The 21,051-nt window shown below is 49.2% G+C and overlaps 1 protein-coding gene across 1 annotated transcript; it reads right to left on the reverse strand.

The window, feature by feature from the left end:
- Positions 1 to 344: 344 nt before the first annotated feature.
- NHP2 (NHP2 ribonucleoprotein) lies at positions 345 to 4,327 on the reverse strand. The gene is made up of 4 exons (XM_007169806.3): positions 4,039 to 4,327; positions 3,764 to 3,833; positions 1,389 to 1,494; positions 345 to 710 (listed from the first exon to the last, which is right to left on the reverse strand). Exons 1-4 carry the CDS (start codon positions 4,196 to 4,198, stop codon positions 585 to 587), a joined length of 462 nt encoding a protein of 153 aa, XP_007169868.1. The 5' UTR covers positions 4,199 to 4,327; the 3' UTR covers positions 345 to 584.
- Positions 4,328 to 21,051: the final 16,724 nt, after the last annotated feature.

Consider the following 21,051-nt stretch of genomic DNA (forward strand, 5'->3'; position numbering starts at 1 on the left):
AGCTTCCCAGTGGCATTTAAGGCTCTTGGGGAAAAAGAAAAGAGGAATGGGGGTTTCCCTGACATAGGAGCTACAGGCTTAGATGAAGTGGGGCCTGGGCTCAGCTGGCTCGCCCTGCAGCTCCCAGCTACTCTGGAAGCGGGAGTGGAAAGCTCAGGGTGGGCAGTAGGGTCCGTTCTCAGCTTGAGTCTAGCACTGGCTCTGGTGGCCAAGCATTAGCACTGAACATTCTTCAAGTCCTCGGGTCCTCTGAGGAGAAAGGCTGCTTCTGCTCTTTCTTCCCCACCAACTCCTCAGCCCCACCAGCAGCTGCTGCTTAAAAAAACACCCACAGACTCAGCACATTTTAGTTTCAGCATTTACTTCTCCCACGTCATCTTCATTGAAGCTCAACAGAAAATAGCACTGATGGAGAAGAAGCTGGCTTTGCTGCCGTGAAGTAGCTGTTGGAGCCATCTGGGAAGAACACGTGCCTCAGGGTACCACAGAGATGCCGTGAATGTGGGCAGCAGGAGGCCAGCCAGCTGGTGCGCCACCAATCCAACAGCTTCTGGAGCAGGTGCCCAGGTTGCTGCCTAAGTCCTTCACATGGGCGGGGGCAGGGCCTGTACCTCCTCCAGGCACTCGTCATAGGCCTCCTGGTATTCCTCGTGGGGCTTGACCATTATCACACAGGTGGGGCGCTTAGAGCCGGCGGCTGCACCCAGGTCCTGCAGAGAAGGAAAAAGAAGGGCTGTTTGGAAAGAAGGCTGCACAACCTGTATACCAGGGAGTCACAAACTGATGATCCACCAGCCTAATCCAGCCCACAGACTACTGCTAGTGTCAATGTTGACACATGTGCTAGTCAGTCAATGTTAACATTTTGAATTGGTTGCCACCATTTAAACTCAGCAAACTTTCGAGTTGTGGTCCAACAACACTGGGCCTACAGTTCCACATGGCAACTGTGAAAGGGCTCCAGCCCAGCAGGGGCTGTCCCCTTGGGCAGCGCTTATGCTTTCCAGATCCCTGCCATTCCATTCCCCACTCCCTGGACTCCAGACCTGGCCTCTGCTGTGTAAGGGTAAGGACAGCTTCAGGTCCCTAGAACATCCCCTCTGAAACTGCACCCGCCTAATAGGACTTACATATCCAAGTTCACCTTGTGTTTCATTCCCATAGTCCATGGAGAAGGGGATTCCCATTTTACAAGAAAGAAATGGAAGTGCAGAGAGGTAACTTATCTGCAGTCCCTCATCTAGGAAGCAGCAGAGCCAAGAATCCATCCAGGCCTGTCTTAACTCCAAAGCTCACGCTCCTTCCCACTATGGCCTGCTGCCACATACCTGATCCCAGACACCCTCCCTCCTGTGCTGACCAAGATCAGGGGCACATGTGCTCCTTACCGTCTTAGAGGGGATATAGACGTACGGCAAATTCCGGTCTTCACACATAACTGGGAGATGGCAGTATACCTCAATGGGTAATGTGTCTCCTGCCAAAACCATGATCCTGAAATAAGAGAAACCACTGTCATTTCCAGCTTGCTTGTTCCCTCTTTCAGTCGTAAGTGTTGCCTCTGAGCTGGGCCTTGGGGGTACAGAGATGGGTAAGCTGCCCCTGACCTCAAAGAGTCCAATTATTAATGTGTGTCTCCCAACCTTTAGAAATTCATGCAGGTTTGTTTGGTGAGTGCATTCCTCTGGGGAGGTGATCTCTATTGCTTGGCAACAAGTAAATGCCACCAAGTGTGACAAAGCATAACGTGCTGGGACAGATGAGGTATGAGAGAGATGCCAAGGAGTAAGAGCTCAGCTGTCCTTGGAAGATCAGAAAATGAATCAGGAAGTGACACTTGAGAGGAAAGCTGAATGATGAACATCTGTCAGGCAGCCCGTGGAGGAGCTGGAGGCAGGGAAAGCATTTAAGGTCGAGAGAATCAGAAGGATACCAGATACACAGGGGCTGGCTATTGCTGGGGAGCCAGGGATGGCTCTGGAGTCCAGGATGGGGATGGGGCAGACAGAAGGCTAGAAAAACTAGTCACATTTAAGGGCCTTGAGTGCTTCCAGGATCATTCCCAAGAGTGACAGGGAACCAATGAAAGCTTGCCAGAGAATCCGCAGCTAGGGCTCTTAGCTGGCAAGGTGTTGGGGTTCTGGGACAAGGGCCTCAGCAGCCCTGATGACACAGAGGGAAGAGTCTGTTCCCTAGGGGAGTGAGAGGAAAACACAAGGAAATAGCTCTTGGTTCAAAGCACTGCATCCACACTCCTAGTTTTCCTTTTGCCTCATATACTCTCCTCCTCTGCAGGCTCCTCTTCCTTTGAGTAGCCTTTATTTTATTTTATTGGCTTTGCCGCACGGCTTGCGGGATCTTAGTTCCCCAACCAGGGATCGAACCCTGGGCCCCCCTGCAGTGGAAGCACGGAGTCCTAACTGCTGGACCGCCAGGGAATTCCTCAGTAGCCTTTAAATGCTGGTGTTCCCACAGCCTGGTCCTTGGCTGCCCTGTCAGTACTTTCTCCCCAGCTGACCCCATCCATAACCAAGGCTTCAAGCGCCAACTATGTGTTGATAACTCCCAAATCTATTCTCTCCAGCCTGACCCTCTCCCAAACTGCAAACCCTTATAGCCACTTTCCTGTTTGACAATTCTGCTAGGGAGAGGGTTCATATGTCTAGAAGGCACCTCAAAAACTTGTCTAAAACCAAACTCATGACCTTCCCATACAAACCTGGCTCCCTCCACTACTCACTGTTTCAGTGAGTGCGCCCTCTGTCCATTCGCCTGGAACCCACACCTCTTCACTCCATATCGGAAAGTCCTCTCATCCATCCACTTTAATTCTTTCCATCTCGCCATCACTAACCCAATCAAAAATTGCCCTTGCCTCTTCTATACCACAGTAGCCTTCTATCTCAATTTCCCCATCTATTCTTCCACCTCTGATCTTCTTAAGGTGTAAACATAATTATGTCACTCCCTGGCTTTAACCCTCAGTGGCCTCCAAAGCTCTGAGTACAAAAACTAAACTTACCATGGCTTACAAAAACCCCATGCGAAGGTAGTACTTCTGCCCACTACTACCCTCTCCTGCCCTGAAATCCACTTTCTTCTGGCAGAATGCCTCCCCTCCCCCCCAGCCCACAAACTAATTCCTATATCTTAAGACCTCAGCTACCCCACCTGGGTCAGACTCCATAGAGCATCAAATCCCCCCAAGCATTATTTATCTCTGGAGCACCTACAATGTACCAGACACTTCTGAAAGTAAAGCAATGAGAGGCTTTTTCCTGTTCTCAAAGAGCTTACTTTCTGACCCTAGTGGGAGATACAGGGAATAAAAATGCAAATAAGTTTCAGGTTCTGATAAATGCCAGAAAGAAAAGATGTAGGGTAATGAAGTCATTCTCACTGCACCCTGTACTTTTCCTTCACGGTTACCTATGACACTTGTAATTTTGTGTGTATTTGATTATTCATTGTCTCCCCATAGTATAGTGCCTGAAAAAGAGTAGACAGTAAATAGTCGCTGAATGAATGAAGCTGGGATCTACCCTAAGTGAGCTGGCTTATACAATTCGCTTCCCCTGGAATTCACTTTCCCCATGGTGTCCCTTTGCGCTCGTGTAAGTGATGTATCAGCATCCGTACGGAAGGGAATTTACCTTCTGCACATGAGGAGGAGTCATAGCTCTTTTACCGACTACCTACTAAGTACCAGGGATACCTTCGTCATCGTTTAGAAATGCAAAATCCGGCGGGAGGGGGTTCTTACCCTTTCTCGCCTTTGTTGATAAATTTCTGAACTTCCTTAACCCCGCGCCGAATCTGCTTCTGCTTCACGGCTGCAACGACAGAAGAATCAGTCGAGGGGACCTCCGACCGCCACCCGCGTCCTGTCCCGGCTCACCCCGGCGTCCACCGCACCTTTTTTTTTTCTTGGCGAAGCCACGCGGCCTGCGGAACTTCCCCACCTAGGGGTCGAACCCATGCCCCCTCCACTGGAAACGCAGTCTTAACCATTGGACCACCAGGAAAGTCCCGCCGCACCTTTCTTGATGCATTTGTAGAGCTTCCGCGTGAGGCGGCGAGAAGCCAGAGGCTGCGCGATGGGGTTCAGATTCACCAGCAGCTCATGGTAAGTGCGCTCTCCGCAGCACGCGTCCGCCTGAGCCTCTGGCCCGTCTGGATCTGTCTTTATTTTGGTCATGGCAGCGACCGCGGCAACCGAGTGCCCAAGATGCTAATCCACGCGGCCGGCGCTTCAGGAATCACTTCCGGGTCATGCCGCTCTGCGGGAAGCAGGCAGTACACCATAACCAATTAGGAACTCAGGTCTCCGACTCTGACCAATCCTTGATGCCCAGCTCCTTAAATATAGAGCACTGAGGGGCGGGGTCTCGGCCGTAGGGGCGGGGCCACTCCCATAACTGAGGCGGGGCGGGGCGGGGCGAGGCGGGGCGGATTAGGGCCGGAGTCGGAGGGTTCAGGAGGCGAAGGGCGGAGCCCTGAGGGATTCGGGACCTGGAGTAGGTGAGGAGGCGCTAGGACCCAGGCTTGGGCTCTTCTGAGAGTTTGGCGTCACAGAATAGGCGGTGGGAGGAAGAGGAGGAGGAGGAGGCTGTACCTGTAGGGTCGTGACCGCGTCTAAGGCGACAGGATCCTTGCCGAAAGCGCGGGGTCTGCGACCGGACTGGAAGAATGGGAAGTCTGCTCGGTGTGATTCCAAACCTCCTTAGAATCTGATCCCTTAGTTAGGCAGTGCCTAGCCTGGTCAGGTCCCGGGTCCTGAACTGGTCCTGGCTGGTGTACCCTAGGTGCCAAGGTTAAGGTAAAGCCTGACAGTGCTAACGATTCCTTCGTTCCAGCACGATTTTTCACACTCTGCTTTCTCTTTCCGGGCAAGGGATGGACCCACTCACTCACTGATTGCCTCGGTCTAGACCGCTGTTCCCCAGAGAGCCGGTGGCTCGCTCCCACCCTTCCCGCAGGAATCTGCTCAGATGTTTACCACGGGAGAGGTTCTCCTGACCAAACTATCTAAAATTGCAGTTCCCGCCGACCTCCCACCGGCATCCCCTAACTCTCTGTTTTCATGGCGGAGACAGCTGGCGAGAGCTGAGAGGGAAGACAGCATGAACACTGGGGTTGAGACTTCGGGGTGTGGTGGGGGAGAGCTCTGAGTAGGCGCCCGGTTTGCAGTTAACTCTAGAGGATTAATGGACTGTAACGCTGGGGAGGCGAGCAGGCCTAGACTGGGGTGGATCTTGTACCTCTGACTTACTTCATGTACCCTGTCTTGGAACACTGGATGAATATTAATTAGATCATTGTTACAAATTAGTTGCCTTTGCTTATAGGATTGACAAAGGCAACTAATTTGTCAATAAGGCCTGTCATTTTTGTGGTGGCCAAACAGGCCAGAAAGTGGAACTTTAGAAGTCTGCACGTGGCCTTGCCAGCACAAGGCAGTTAAGCCAGCTGAAAACTGACCTTTTAACCCTGTAACCAAGTGCAGTCATTACATAAAAAACAAGTAGCTTTTTAAAATTTAGTATTTTAATAAGAAAAACTAGGATGCAATCCATACTAACCGTAGACCTCAAATAATTTCACAAAGAGAAAAAATGTATCAGTTGAACAATGAGAATAGTTATATAAGCAACAAAATATAATTTGAAAATAAGCAAAGTTTGTATGCACAATGTAACCAAAAATTGGCCTTTTAAATGTTTGCACTTTGGAATTTCTTGGGAAAAGATAGTCCCTCCTGAGCTTTAGGACTGGTGGCTACTGTCAGCTTTGCCTTATTGTCCACCACTTGCTGTACCATTTCTCACCCCAAACCCTCCCCCACCTTCTCCCTCCTGCTAGGTCCTGCAGTAGAAGTTCTGGCCCTCCCTGGGGAGCCCTCCCCAAGTGGCATGTGAGGCTGTGAGAGCAGAGCTCCTCTGAGCACACAGCTGGCAGGGCTCTGCAGGGTGGTTTTCTTTTCTTTTTCAATCTTAGTATTTTTTTTGTTTTATTGGAGTATAATTGCTTTACAATGTTGTGTTAGTTTCTGCTGTACAATGTATACATATATCCCCTCCCTCTTGGACCTCCCTCCCACCCCCCCATCCCACCCATCTAGGTCGTCACAGAGCTGAGCTCCCTGTGCTATACAGCAGGTTCCCACTAGCTATCTCTTTTACACACGGTAGTGTATATATGTCAATCCTAATCTCCCAATTCATCCCACCCTCCCCTTCCCTCACTGTGTCCACATGTCCATTCTCTATGCCTGCGTCTCTATTCCTGCCCTGGAAATAGGTTCATCTGTACCATTTTTCTAGATTCCACATATATGTGTTAATATACAATATTTGTTTTTCTCTTTCTGACTTACTTCCCTCTGTATGACAGACTCTAGGTACATCCACATCTCTACAAATGACCCAATTTCGTTCCTTTTTATGGCTGAGTAATATTCCATTGTATATATTTACCACATCTTTATCCATTCATCTGTCGTTGGACATTTAGATTGTTCCATGTCCTGGCTATTGTAAATAGTGCTGCAATGAACTTTGGGGTACATGTGTCATTTTGAATTATGGTTTTCTCAGGGTGTATGTCCAGTAGTGGGATTGCTGGGTCATATGGTAGTTCTATTTTTAGTTTTTTAAGGAACCTCCATACTGTTCTCCACAGTGGCTGTATCAATTTACATTCCTACCAACAGTGCAAGAGGGTGCAGGGTGGTTTTCTATTCCTCTTTTAGCCTTGTTGGTTGGGTGACAATGTGTCAGGGTTGCAAAGGGGAAAGGTGCTCCTAGATGTGTGCACTGGGCATGATGAACTCCACAAAGAATTATCATCCCCAGGAAACCCAGTTCAAGCAAATGTGCTTGACTGACCTCACCAAGGTCTCAGTTATGAAGACCTCTCAGTTCTCAAATGGAAGGAGGAAGGAATTAACATTTATATGCCAAGCACATTACATGTGATATCTCATCTAGTGCTCACAAAGAATACCTTTATTATTCACAATTTCCTGAGGCTCATAAAGGTAATAGCTTCATGCAGCTCACACAAAGCTGAATTTGAATCCTGGTCTGCCAGTGTCCAAGCTCACGCTCTGCTCATCTCCTGTGACTTGGTATTCAACTTTAGCTTAAAGTTTATGAAATGTGGCTGGATAGTGAAAGTGTGGGAATCTTGGCTTGGCCAGGTCACAAGTGTCAGTTTTCTGAGCCATAAGACAATGAAGTGCCAAGAACAAATCTGTCCTCAGTAAACCACACCATGTATTTCTAACACCAGTCTCAGAGATCTGTGCCAGATCCAAGGTGGTTTGTGTGACTTCACTGATTTTGTGTGAATGGCCACTCCCGCTCACTTGAAGCAGGGTAAAATGGGTGAGAATGTAATGGCTAATGGGTAGTCGATCAGGGTTCTAAATGACAAATGACTTTGGGCAAGTCATTTAACCTCTCTGGGCTTCAGTGCCTCATCTATAAAATAAAGACCTAGATGGACTAAGGTCCCTTCTTTTAGAAAACTGAGGTAGATGATTTTTTAAAATTGAGATATAATTCCCATATCATACAATTTGCCCGTTTAAAGTATACGACTCATTGGTTTTCGTGTATTCACCGAGTTGTGCAGCCATCACCACAGTCAATTTTAGGACATTTTCATCACTTCAAAGAGAACCCCTGCACCCTTTAGCTATCACCTCTGACCCCCTCATCCTCCCTAGACCTAAGTAACCACTAATCTTCTTGTCTCTACAGATGTCCCTGTACTGGACATTTCACAGAAATGGAATCATATAGTACGTGGCCTCTTGTGTCTGACTCCTTTCGCTTAACATGTTTTCAAGGTTTGTCCATGTTGTAGCATGTGTCAGTGCTCCATTACTACATAACATTCCATTGTATGGGTATACTATATTTTATCCATTTATCAGTTGATGGACTGGGTTGTTTCCACCTTTTGGCTATTGTGAATAGTGCTGCTGTGAACATTCATGTACAAGTTTTCATGTGGGCATATGTGGGGTTTTAAAATTAATTAATTAATTAATTTTGGGGGGCAGCATTGGGTCTTCTAAAAAAAAGTCCCTGTCTTTTTTTATAAGTAAAGTTGTATTAGAAACTCCACACCCATTTGTTTACATACTGCCCATGGCTGCTTTCATACTGTAACAGCAGAGTTGAATAGTTGCAACAGAGATTGTGTAGCCCACAGAGCCTAGAATATTGACTCTCTGGTCCTTAACATAAAACGTTTGCTGACTCCTCATCTAAATCAAATGGACTCTGACACCCAAGTTCTCCCTATCAAGCCCCAAACACTCTCAACCCAGTTTCCTCCCCAGTCTGCTCCACTCCAGCTTGTCTGCCCTCCTCTCTGTCCCTCTTGAAGAAAGAGAAAAATAGATTCCTCCTTCCATGTGTAGAAAAGGAAGGCCCAGACGAAACCGAGTATGGTCAGGTTTCTGTTCCTCCTCAGCAGTAGTGGGGGCTGTGGAGGAGGAGCACAGGACTAGGAAGGGGACCACCAGCTGCTCCCTGAATCCCACCTCTCTCCATCCCCAGCTAAAGACTGACTGAGGGAGAGGGGAGCCTGGTCCCTGGTTTGCTCTGTGGTCTGGGAGAAGTCCCTGCCTCTCCAGGCCTCATCATTCCCCTGCTGTTACCAGAGGAGAGGGAATAGACAGGCCCCAAAGATGCTTCCAGTTCTCACATTCTAGGAGTAGGACCATGACCTCCATGCCCCTCTCCAAAGGCAAAGCAAGAAACCAGCTGTCAACAGAGCACGGTAATAAAAAGTTCATAAGCCAGAGCTGGCCACAATCAATCCTGGTAATTCCTCACTTCTCCAGAGGGTAGGCATACACTCAAAGCAGAGGAGATGTGAGCCTGGTCAGAGAGGGCTGGGACCAGCCCACTTGACAGACCCCAGCCCCAGGGGGTACAGCAGAGCTTGGGCAGTGGCAGTGTCACCTGCTTTCTCCATCCTATCACATCCCATGGAATCAACAACTATGGGATAGGCTCAGTGTCTGGAGGCAGCGGCCCTTCTGCAATGACTCCCAGATCTCCACCTACATCTGGGCCCCAGGTCTCCCCGCAGTTCCAGCCACACCCACAGTGGCCAACGTTTATCCAGCACTTACTTTCTAAGCATTTGATCCTCTCCACAACCTGATGAGGTGGGGATGCTTATCATCATCTCCAATTCCTCCTGGGTGTCTTTTCTCAGCTAGCCTGTCCTGACCTGCCCCTCTACCTGTGTTTTCAATTCAATGAATGATTCCAGCAATTGGTGTGTTCATTTTCTATTGTTGTTGTAATATATGACCACTTAGTGCCTTAAAACAATATCCTTTTATTCTCCCCCCAGGTTTGCAGGTTAGAAGTCCAGGATGGCATGGCTGGGTTCCTTGATCAGTGCTTACAGGGGTAAAAATCAAAGTTTCCAACTGCTGTGATCTCATCTGGCACTTGGGATCCTCTTCCATGCTCATTCCTGCTGTTGGCATATTTCAGTTCCTTGTGGTTGTAGGATTGGGATCCTAGCTTCCTATTGGCCAGGGATCCTTCTAGCTTCTTACAGCTGCTCTTTGGTCCTTGTAGGTGGCCTCCTCCATCTTCAGGTGCTAGGTTCAAATCTGATTCCCCTTCAGCGAACAGCAGAGGAAGCTCCTCAGGCATACTGTCCATTCCCATTTTCCCACAGTTGCCTGAATGATCTTCCAAAAGCATAAAACTAACTAGGTTAACCTGAACTTAAACTCCTGCTCCCCAGTAGCCTCAAGATCTAAACAAAACTCTGTGAAGTTCATTCATTCAAATGTTTTCTGAGCACTGACTCCCTGCCAGGTACCAGTTCCACAGACAGTCTCTGCCCTCCTGGAGCTTTCTGTGTTGTGAGACGGAGGGACCCCAACAATGAACATGGCTGCGGTAAGTGCTGAGAGTGGCCATTCTATTGGGCCCTGCCACTAGGCCGTCTTCAGCCCTGCCCTCCCCCTTCCTCACCTCCAGGCTTTCCCAGCACCCCCTCCCCCCAACCATTCCACAAATCTCAGTAGGAAGCAGCTTTTTCCCAGATCCCTGCCTAGGTTCCAGTTCTTAGAGTTCCTGATGCTTCCCAGTCATGGAACACAGCAGCAGAGTTCATATGGAACCCCTGGGGAGGCAAGGACTTTCTCTAGCTCCCTCTGATGCCTGGCACGGTGTTTGACACATATAGATGCTCAGTACAATTTTTGGAATGACTGGAGAGTCCGATAGGCAATGGTGGAGATGCAAACCTCCTCAGCATCTTCTCTACTCCTGATGGTCTGCTAACTCCACAGAAAATGCTGGCAGCAAAAATTCCAGCCGCTCAGAGTTCTAGCCCATGGGTGCCTACGCTGGCATCCTCTGTCCTGGCCTTAGCTGTAAATTGCAGCTGGAGCCCCAGGATGTTGCTGCTTGGGGATCAGCTATTTAAGGACCAGAACTCACTCCATGGCACGAAGTCTGGCAGGCATGCCAGTGTCAAGTCCAAGGAGAGCAAGGGAGAAGGATGAGATTTTCTGGGCACAGGAACAGAAAATGTGCCCATCAAGCACTATGCTCAAGAATCCCGTTAAGCAGTGGGAGGCAGCTGGCACTGTGGAGACAGGATAGGTTTTGCATGCATGTGCATGCACACAGAAACACACACACATACACACACACACTCACATCAACACATCACCAACTTCTACCAAAACAGCAAAGAAAACAGGAGAGTCTCCAACAGAGGAGAGATTTCCCTGATTTTTGAGAGCATGCAAAGCCAATGGAAGAGGGTAACAGATGAAATGGGTTGGCAGAGCTGCAGCCCAGGAGAGGCTTCGGGGGTGGCAGGGGCATTGCAGAGGGAACTCACCTTGCGTGGCACCCACAGGCCCCGGGACTGTGTGAGTGGGAGTCAGAAGTGAAACAGTGGCAGCACCGGCCCGCACAGCCTCCTCCCTCCAGGCAGCCCCAGACAAAAAACCCATCTGGGAAAAGCACGGGCTTTCAGTAGGTGTTGGTGGCCCAAAGTAGAGTCTGCCTCAGGCTGCGATTGGGAATCCAGGGCTGACAACGGACTCAGTGGCCACCCTCCCCCTCTCCCCACCACCACAGTCCATGGCCCACGGCAGCTGCCTCAGCACAAAGTGTCCAACCATAACACAAAGTGTCTCGTGGAACTGTCTCAGCTTCCCATCTGTTAAATGTCTGGATTAGGTGGTCCCTAGGGTCCCTTGGACTGCTAAAAATATCATCCTCCCCACTAATTTTATCCCTGCCAGAAATCAAATCCACATGCCACTGGCTGCCCCAGGTCACTGGCTGGGAAAGTGGGAAGGAGGGAGAGTCAGTGCTGATGCCCTACATTAACCCTAACCCTAACCCTCCTAAGGGCCAGCATTCCCAGTGTCAAATTGTGTCCCCCAAAACGATCTGTTCAAGTGCTAATCCTGGTACCTGTGCACGTGACCTTATTTGGAAATAGGGTTTTGTAGATGTAATCAAGTAAAGATGAGCTCATTAGGATGGACCCTGATACAATATGACTGGTGTCCTTATAAGAAGAGGAAAAATGCCGTGTAACAACGGAGGCAGAGATTAGAGAGATGTGTCTACAAGCCAAGGAACACCAGGGATAGCAGCGGCACCAGAAGCTAAGGGAAAGGCACAGAACAGATTCTCCCCTAGAACCTGCAGAGAAAGCACAGCCCTGCGGATACTTTGATTTTGGACTTCTAGCCTCCAGAATTATGAGACAATAAATCTGTATTGTTTTAAGCCGACCAATTTGTGGTACTTTATTAGTGCAGCTCTAGGAAACTAACACACCGAGCCAGTCCCCAGGATCTGCTTATTGAACAAATGAATACCTCTCCTCCCCACCCCAATCTATCATCCTGAGGGAACATCCTGAGGGCGGTATTTTGTGTCAAGAGACTGGATGAGATCACCCAGGAACTGAGTAGATAGAGACGAAGAGGGGAGGAGGACTGAGCCTTGGGGTGCTTCAACGTTTTGAGATTCAGCCTCTGACAGGGAACCGGCAAAAGAAGTGGAAAATTATTTGGCAATAAAGAGAAATGAGGGGCTTCCATGGTGGCGCAGTGGTTGAGACTCTGCCTGCCAATGCAGGGGACACAGGTTCGGGCCCTGGTCTGGGAAGATCCCACATGCCACGGAGCAACTGGGCCCGTGAGCCACAATTACTGAGCCTGCGCATCTGGAGCCTGTGCTCCGCAACAAGAGAGGCCGCGATGGTGAGAGGCCCGCGCACCGCGATGAAGAGTGGTCCCCACTTGCTGCAACTAGAGAAAGCCCTCGCACAGAAACGAAGACTCAACACAGTCATAAATAAATAAATAAAAGAACGTGAATTTCAAAAAAAAAAAAAAAAAAAAAGAGAAATGAGGTACTGATACACACTATAATATGGATGAACATTGAAAAGATTATGCTAAGTGAAAGAGGCCAGACACAAAAAGCCACATTTTATATGATTCCATTTATATAAAATGTCCAGGCAAATCTCTAGAGACAAAAGCAGGTTAGTGGTTGTGGGAGCTGGAGGGAGGGTTGGGAGAGGAATGGCCAGGTTAGGAGTTTCATTTTACATGATGAAAGTGTTCCAAACTGAGATTATGGTGACCAACTCTGTGAATATGCTAAAACCATTGAATTGTACACTGTAAGTGGGTAGGTTTTATGATATGCCAGTTATAGCTCCACAGAAAATATGGGGGAAAAAAAGAAACTGAGAAGTGGCTAGAGTGTAGAAGGAAAATCTGGTGACTGGCATGAGGAAGCTGATCCCACCATGGGTCAGGGCTCAAAGCACCACCAGTGGGAGGCTAGTTCTCACCTTTTTGGCAAAATGCAGGAACATTAATTGGGGACAAGAGTACTTGTTGGCAACATGTTCAATTCCAGGACATCGTTCTTCATTGCTGGAAGTAGTTCTGACCTAACAGCCAAAGGGAGGGTCAATTTTAGAAGAGACACTTCCCGAAGAGGAAAAGATTTACTGGCAGGATGTGACAAGGGAAAATAGGCGGGCCCTGGGCTAGAGACTAGACTAGCCTAACATAAGCCGGTGACCAGACCGACCTTGGCTGGTGAGAGAGCATGAATGGAGTTGGTTCTGGAAAAGCAGAGCCGTTAGGACTGGGCCAGATGGGTAGGGGTGTCCCTGGGAGGAGGCACCGCTGAAACAGGGAGACGTCAGGATTAAGACGTCGGATGTCAGAATTGATGAGATTTGAGAATTGATGGAGCTCGAGGGGTAAGGAAGGACATGGTCCTGGAAAGCTGGCCCAAGCCTCACTAGGCCAATCTGACGTATTTGTTGAGCCCTTGCGTGTGCAAAGGACTACTGGGGCTGGGCCCGTAACAGGTCCTCACCTGAAGGGACCAGAGCTGTGTGCATGCCCAGATCACCTCTCGGGCATGCCAGAAGTGCTACTGTCAGGCCCGCGGAGGGGCAGAGCTGTGAGCCAAAGGGCACTGCTGACCATTCGGGGGTGTCACCTTGGAGGAGACAGAATTTGGTGAGGATGAAGGGAGGCTATTCCAGGCAGAAGGAGGTTTGTGCTGCCAAAGTGATTCAGAAGTCACCGATATGGGGCTCCTGCCAGTGGAGGTAGAGATTGCTGAGGATGCTGGGAGAAGGCGACTGGTGCAGGCGTCACCTGGACGAGGTACTGAGTGAGGTGAGGGGGACTCGGTGGACAGATGTTGCAGCCGGAGATGTGAAGACTGGAAACTGGAATGAGACTGGAGGACTGGAAATGAGTGAATGAGTGACCAGCTCTATGGTTGGCGCTGGGTTTTCACCTTCTTTACACCCACTTGAGTGCTGACCCGACTTTCAAATGAAGAAAAATGAGGCTCAGAAAGGGGAAGTGACTTGTTCTAAACCCCAGAATTGGGACACAGGGGAGCTGGGATTTGAGCTGGCCTTTTGATTCCAAAGCCAAATCTGGAGCTCCTGTATTGGAGTCTAGGGGGCAGGTGAATGGTCTAGAATAGAGCTGGGCAAACTTTCCCTGTACAGGATCAGATAGTAAATATTTCCCGCTATGTGGGCCAAGAGGCAAAATTTAGAGGGTATTAGGAGATAAGTAAAAATACAAGAAGAGATGAAACATATTTCCATACATCTTTATTGACAGAATTTAAAACATTACTTATGGACACTAACTTCTGGGTTTCACAGAATTTGTCATGAAATACTATTCTTTTGATTTTTTTCAATCATTAAAAATATTAAAAAATCACTCTTGGGAATTCCCTGGTGGTCCAGTGGTTAGGACTCGGAGCTTCCACTGCAGGGGACTAAGATTCCTCAAGACTCGCGGTGTGGTGCCCCCCACCCCCCCAAAAAAGTCACTCTTTGTTCAGGAGATATACAAAATCAGACAGTAGGTCAGCCGGATCTGGGCTGTGGGCCATGGTTTGCCAACCCCTGGTCTAGATCTGTGCTGCACAGTATAGTGGCCACTGGCTCCATGTGGCTACCGAACACTCGAAAAAGTATGTAGTCTGGACTGAGATGCACTGTAAGTGTAAAATACACACTGGATTTAAGGCAATCTAAAAAAACAAGCAAAATATCTCAATGATTTTTAATGTTGGTTACATGTTGAAATTATAATATTTTGGATAGATTGGTCTAAATTAAATATTATTAACATTAATTTCACCTGTTTCTTTTTACCATTTTACTAATTATCTAATAGTCTTTTAACGTGGCTATTAGAAAAGGTTAAATTATCCATGTGTTTGCATTTGTGGCTTGCATCATATTTCTGTTGTACAGTTCTGCTCAAGGAGTGAGACTGGGGACATGGGGTGAGATGGCCCCTCCGCTTGTGTTGAGGGAGGTGAGAGGAAGTGCAGCCTGGCATTCAGGAGTGGAGTGTGGGGCCACGTTGGGGACATTGGATTTCATTAAGGAGAGGTGGAAGGGCAGGGTGAGGTGGATATGAAGACCAAGGAGGCTTCTGCAGGATTAGGTTGGAGGTGGTGAGGGGGCTTCAGGGAATAGTGGGGTTGAGCTGTTTGGGGGGGCAGCTGTGAGAAGCTGGGGGGCAAGGCAGCTGGTGAGAAGCAAGAGGTTCCCGAGCAGTCAGCCAGGTGAGTGTGGGATGAGGACCTTGCCCTGAGGAGCTTCCAGCTCTCAACCCCCCTGGATCAGGAGACAGTATGAACTTATCTTCCATACTGAGCCTACTTGGAGAAGTGGTTTGGCTAGTTCACTGGCAGAATGTGGAGATAGAATGTTAAGATGCAGCATTCACCCCCAAAATCCTTGCTTTTCACAGCAGGAAAGGGCTCATGGCTAGAGATCATTCCTCTCTCCTCAGCTATGTGGGCCCCCTCTGCCCAGCCTTGGGAGTCCTGCCTACTCTGGCCTTGTGCTGGGAACAAACGTGACTGTCAGAGCCTTGGCTCCTTGCACTTGGTGTTCATGCCCAAGAGCTGGCTTTGCCTTGCCCTCTGGAAGGAGAAAGGGGTGGGAGGTGCTAAGGAGATGGTACCTGCCTGTGGATTCCTGTTTCTTGGCTCGTAGGAGAAAGGCGGAGTTTCTGTGTTCATATCTGTGGTCTCTCATACTCAGCACTTGAGGTGGCAGGATGAAACCCTCAGCATGCCTGTTGTCTCTTGTTTCCCAAGTGCCCGGGGCTTGGGGGAGCGCTAGAGGTGCTGAGAGGACACGGCACTTGGAGGCCTGGCTTCTAGGCCTGGTGCCACTGGACATGTTACTCCTTGCCATAGACTGAATGTTTGTGCTCCCCCTGCAAATTCGTATGTTGAAATCCTACCCCTGCCACAAGGTGATGGTATTAAGAGGTGGGGCCTTTGGGAGGTGATTAGGTCATGAGGGTAGAACCCTCTTGAATAGGATTAGTGCCCTCATAAAAGAGGCCCCACAGAGCTCCCTTACCCCTTTTGCCAGGTGAGAAGAAGTAAGAGGGAGAAGACAGCCATCTGTGAACCAGGAAGTGGGTTTCTCCAGACACCCAGTCTGCTGATGCCTTCATCTCGTACTTCCCAGCCTCCAGAGCCGTGAGAAATAAATTTCTGTTATTTATAAGCCATGTAGTCTATAGTAATTTGTTATAGCAGCTCGAACAGACTAAGGCACTCTCCCTTCTCTGACCTTTGGTTTTCTTCCCTGGTAATGAGGGGTTTGGACTTCATCTTTGAAATGGATCACCTCTTGATCCTTTTCTAGCCATTAGGGACTAAAGTACTAGAAGAAATGGACAAAATAAACTGTGCTGCTAGAGGCAGGCATAGGCAGGAAGCGAGGAGGCCGTCACCTGTGAGGGGCTGGTTTTCTCCTTGAGAGAGGCAGACAGTGCTTCCCTCTGCCTTCCTTGTCAGGCCTGGCATTCAAGGCCCTCCACCTGGTGGTTCTGGTCCAACTTTCCAGCCTTACTGCCCATCCCGCCCCTATGCCTGGAGTCAGGGTTGTAACCACACACGTTCCTTGATGTCTCTCATCACCCCCTCCTTTCATGGACCATTGCCACTGCAGTACTCACTGACTTCCTGTTTCCTGTGGATGAACGGAACCCTTTGTCGTGGCATGTAAAGCCCCTGCCCAGCGACACAATCTCAGCTCCTCTCTGTCATGTGGGGCTACTTGCAGTTCTCCAAACGGTCTGTGCTTTCTCAAACGCTGAGCCTTTGCTCAGTCGGTCTCCTCTGCCCGCACCCACTTCTCCCCCATCCCTGCCTGGAGAACCCCCATTCAGTCTCCATGGCCCAAGCGTCTGCTCCTGTGGGAAGCCTTGTCCTTCCTGCCCACTTCCCTAGCTTACTTCGTGTCTCTCCCATGCGTCCCTGTCCTCCTGTGCTTCCCTGATACAGCGTTCATCTCACCACGTGGAAAAGTAGACCCCACTCCTGGGGCAGGGGCAGGGGCAGGGGTGGCCTCTGATAGTGGTGGCACTTGGTGACGGTCCCTGAAAGGCAGGTTGACCAAAGGAAAGCTATCCTCTAGAGTCTCCCTTCGCTGTCATTAACATGCAGTTGTTGAAGCCTATTGTGAAAACTGGGCACCCAGTCTGTCCTTGCCTTCCCTGTGCAAGCAGCTCAGCTCGCTTCTCAGCGTCCACTGCAGTAAGGCAAGGCCACCAGAGTTCCAGCCAATGGAAAGTGAGTGAGAGTGACATGTGCCACTTCCAGGCCTGGGCCATCAAGACTCACACCAGCTCCTCCCTGTATGTTTCCTTCTGCCAGCTGCGTGCGATGACAAGGCCTGAGGGGCTGGTGGAGCCATAAGATGGAAGGGGCCTGGGTCCCTAAATGACCCCATGGAGGAGAGCCGCTTCTCTAGCCTGAACACCACCCAGGACTGTTATCTGTAAGAAACAATCTTCCGTGGCTTTTAGATATATTTGGTACACAGTGTAGCCTTCCCTGACCGATATTCCTGTAGTGCAAACCTGAGTGCAGGTGACAGTAATAAAGGCACGTTCAGGCCTAGGTGATGGATTGGATAGGGGAGGAGTGAGGAGAGGGGTGTCAAGGCTGACCCAGTCAGGTTCCTGGCCTGCACAGGTAGGGTGGTAGAGGCATTCTCTGTGGCCAAGAACACTGGCAGTGGCTCTGGGCTCAGGGGAATGTAATGTGTTCTCTTTTAGACATGCTGAGATTGAGGTGCCTTGGGGACAGTTCAGGAGAGATGTTGAGGGATAGTGACTCGTGTGGGTTTAGAGTTCAAAAAACAGGTCTGTCCTGAGGGTCGTGTTGATGGCAGGCAAAGCCCAAGCTGTTAGTAAATGAGTGAATAGATGAATTGTCGTGTAATCAGAAACTGAGGCTCAAAGGGAGACTCTCCCAGGCCCACCCTGACTTAGTGGCAGTGATAAACCACACACACAGCCCCTCCAGGGCTGCTCTGATGAGGAGGTGCTGCTGCCTTTCAGCAGGGAGATGGGCCTTTCCTAGTTTCATAGGCTCGTCCCCGACCTGGTCAGCAGCAGTGCATCCTGAATCTGTCCCTATCCCAATGCCCCGTGCCCAGAATGCTGTATAAAAGTGAGAATCCAGCCACAGGGACCTGGGAATCCGAAGTTTTAAAAACTACGCAGGAGATTGTGATGTGAAGCCAGGCTGGGCCCCTCTGTATGCCGTGTCCACTGAATGCAGCCCTGCGAGCTCCGAGGGGATTGGGAGGTTTAGGTCTGTATGTGAACCACATATTCCATTAAGGTCTGATTCCAGAAGGGTGTCCTAGGCAATTCTGATTGGCCTCTGCTGGGCAGAGGCTGCCTCTGAGACTCAAACTAGGCATGGGTGGCTGTCGCAAGAATGTGACCTTAGTGGGTGTGGGCGGGGCGTTGGCTAGTAGAGCTTCTCCAGATCTTCCACTTCTGTTTTGAGGATTCGATTTGAGACACGATGGGGAGCTCATCAGGTGAAGGAGTCTTCCCTGAGATCTTCTATTGTTACTGTTGTTAGCAGTCCTAGCAGCTGGCATTTATATCTACTACCCACCCGGCACTGTGCTAAACTCTTGGCAGACAGTCTCTGATCCCTGCAGGAGTGCTGAGAGGCAGGTGTTGTCATCCCTGTTTTCAAGATGAAGAAGCTGAGTTTCATGGAGGCCTAGTTAGGGACTGGCATCCCTAATGCTTTCAGTTGATGATGATGAGTTTAGAGGGCCCAGGAACAAGACATTAGGACCTCGTGGGGGCTGGAGTGAGCTGGACAGCACCTGCCCCACCTGCTGCGGGGGACTGCTGGGGGGCAGTGTGCCTCAGCTCCCACTGAGTGTGGACATGTGGGACTGTGGCCCAGTGTGACTTCATCTAAAAAATTTCCAAAGGTACCTGGAAATGTAATGTTTTGTAGAAATATCATGCTTTGTAAATGTTGGCAAATAATTTTTTACGATGTTCAAGGCACTGTATAGGCAAGCAAGCACATCTGAAAGTCAGATTCAGCCCACTAGGAACCAGTTTGTCACCTTGGTTAAGAGATCTTTTATTCAGTCTGCAGGTATTGGAGTGCCCACTGGAGGTGTCAGGGCAAAGGAGACAGACCTGGTGCAGGATCTCTTTGAGTTCTTGGTCAGTGTCAATATTGTGTGATCTGTGCTCTGAGAGGGTCCCTTCCTTGGGGCCTGACAGAACACTTTCTGGAGGAAGCTGAAGTCTGATGGGTGTTGGATTAGTCAGCTAGGGCTGCCATAACAAAGCACCACCAGCTGCAGGGTGTAACAACAATAAAAATGTATTGTCTCTGTTTACTTGATAACAGGGGTAAGGATAAAAACTGTGAGACAGTAAGTGAATAAATAAACTCAGCAGTACTAGTTTGTTTTTTAGAAGTTACATTTGGTCATACCCAAAAAATTGCAGTATAAGAATTTGAGGTTGGGCTTCCCTGGTGGCGCAGTGGTTGAGAGTCTGCCTGCCAATGCAGGGGACACGGGTTCGAGCCCTGGTCTGGGAAGATCCCACATGCCACGGAGCGACTGGGCCCGTGAGCCACAATTACTGAGCCTGCGCGTCTGGAGCCTGTGCTCCGCAACAAGAGAGGCCGCGATAGTGAGAGGCCCGCGCACTGCGATGAAGAGTGGCCCCCACTTGCCGCAACTGGAGAAAGCCCTCACACAGAAACCAAGACCCAACACAGCCATAAATAAATAAATAAATAAATAAAATATTAAAAAAAAAAAAAGAATTTGAGGTTATATATCAAACCCAGGTAACAGGTAACAGACACCTAAATAAAGAATTGTCTGACAAAGCAGAGATTAAAAAAAAAGAAATTTATTATTTTACAGTTCTGGAGGCTAGAAGACCAAAATCAAGGTGTTGGCAGAGCCACACTCCCTCTGAAGGCTCTAGGGGGGAATCTGCTCCATGCCTCTCTCCTAGCTTCTGGTGTTGCTGGTATTCCTTGGTATTCCTTTGTGCTATGGACTGAATGTTTGTGTCCCTCCAAATTCATATATGTTGAAACCCTAATCCACAGTGTGATGGTAGTTGGAAGTGGGGCCTTTGGGAGGCAGTTAGGTTTAGATGAGGTCATGATGAGGTTTAGATGAGGTCATCATTTAGATGAGGCAGTTAGGTTTAGATGAGTGGGGCCCTCATGATGTAATTAGTGCCCTTTTAAGAAGAGACATGAGAGAGCTTGCTTCTCTCTCTGCTCTCTGCCATGTGAAGATACAATAAGAAGATAGCCATCTGCAAACTAGGCAGTGGGTCCTCATCAGACATCTTGATCTTGGACTTCCCAGCCTCTAGAACTGTGAGAAATAAGTTTGTTTTTTAAGGCACCTGGACCATAGTATTTTGTTATAGCAGCCTGAACTGACCAAGGCACTTGGTTTGTAGACTTGTCACTCCAGTCTCTGCCTCTGTTGTCACATGCTGTTTTCCTTGTGTCTGTCTTTGTGCCTTCTCTTTTTATAAGGCACCAGTCATATTGGATTAAGGGTCCACCTACTTCGGTCTGATCTCATCTTAACTTGATTACATCTGCAAAGATCCTCGTCCCAAATAAGGTCACATGCACGGGTACCACGGGTTGGGAATTGAACAGATCTTTTAGGGGATACAATTCAACCCAAAACAGATATGTAGAGTAGGCAGGTAAGATTTGGGGAAGAATATTCCAGGTAGAGGGAACAGCAGGTGGAAAGACAGAAGGGTGCAGGTGAGTTCCAGGAAATATAAGAAATCAGCACAGCAAGAGTGGAGAGCTGGGCCTGAGATGTGACTGGGGTGGCTTGAGCCATGTGGAACAGTCAGGCTTGGCTAGGCTGCAATTAGAGAAAAACCCCCAAATCTCAGTGGCTTGACCCAGTACAGGTTCATTTCTTGCTCACATCAAGTCTGATGTGGGCTGAACAGCTCTTCTTTATAATGTAGCTCTGCCATGCAGAACACATGGTCTCCAGGGGAAGAGAGGTCTGGGGGAAGCGCCCAGTCTCAACCGCTCAGGCCTGGAAGTGACTCTTCCATTCAAGATGAAGAGAGGTTGAAGGGAGGGGGGCATGGAT

This window comes from Balaenoptera acutorostrata, chromosome 2 (genome assembly GCF_949987535.1).
Source record: "Balaenoptera acutorostrata chromosome 2, mBalAcu1.1, whole genome shotgun sequence".
NCBI classification, from domain to species: Eukaryota; Metazoa; Chordata; class Mammalia; order Artiodactyla; family Balaenopteridae; genus Balaenoptera; species Balaenoptera acutorostrata.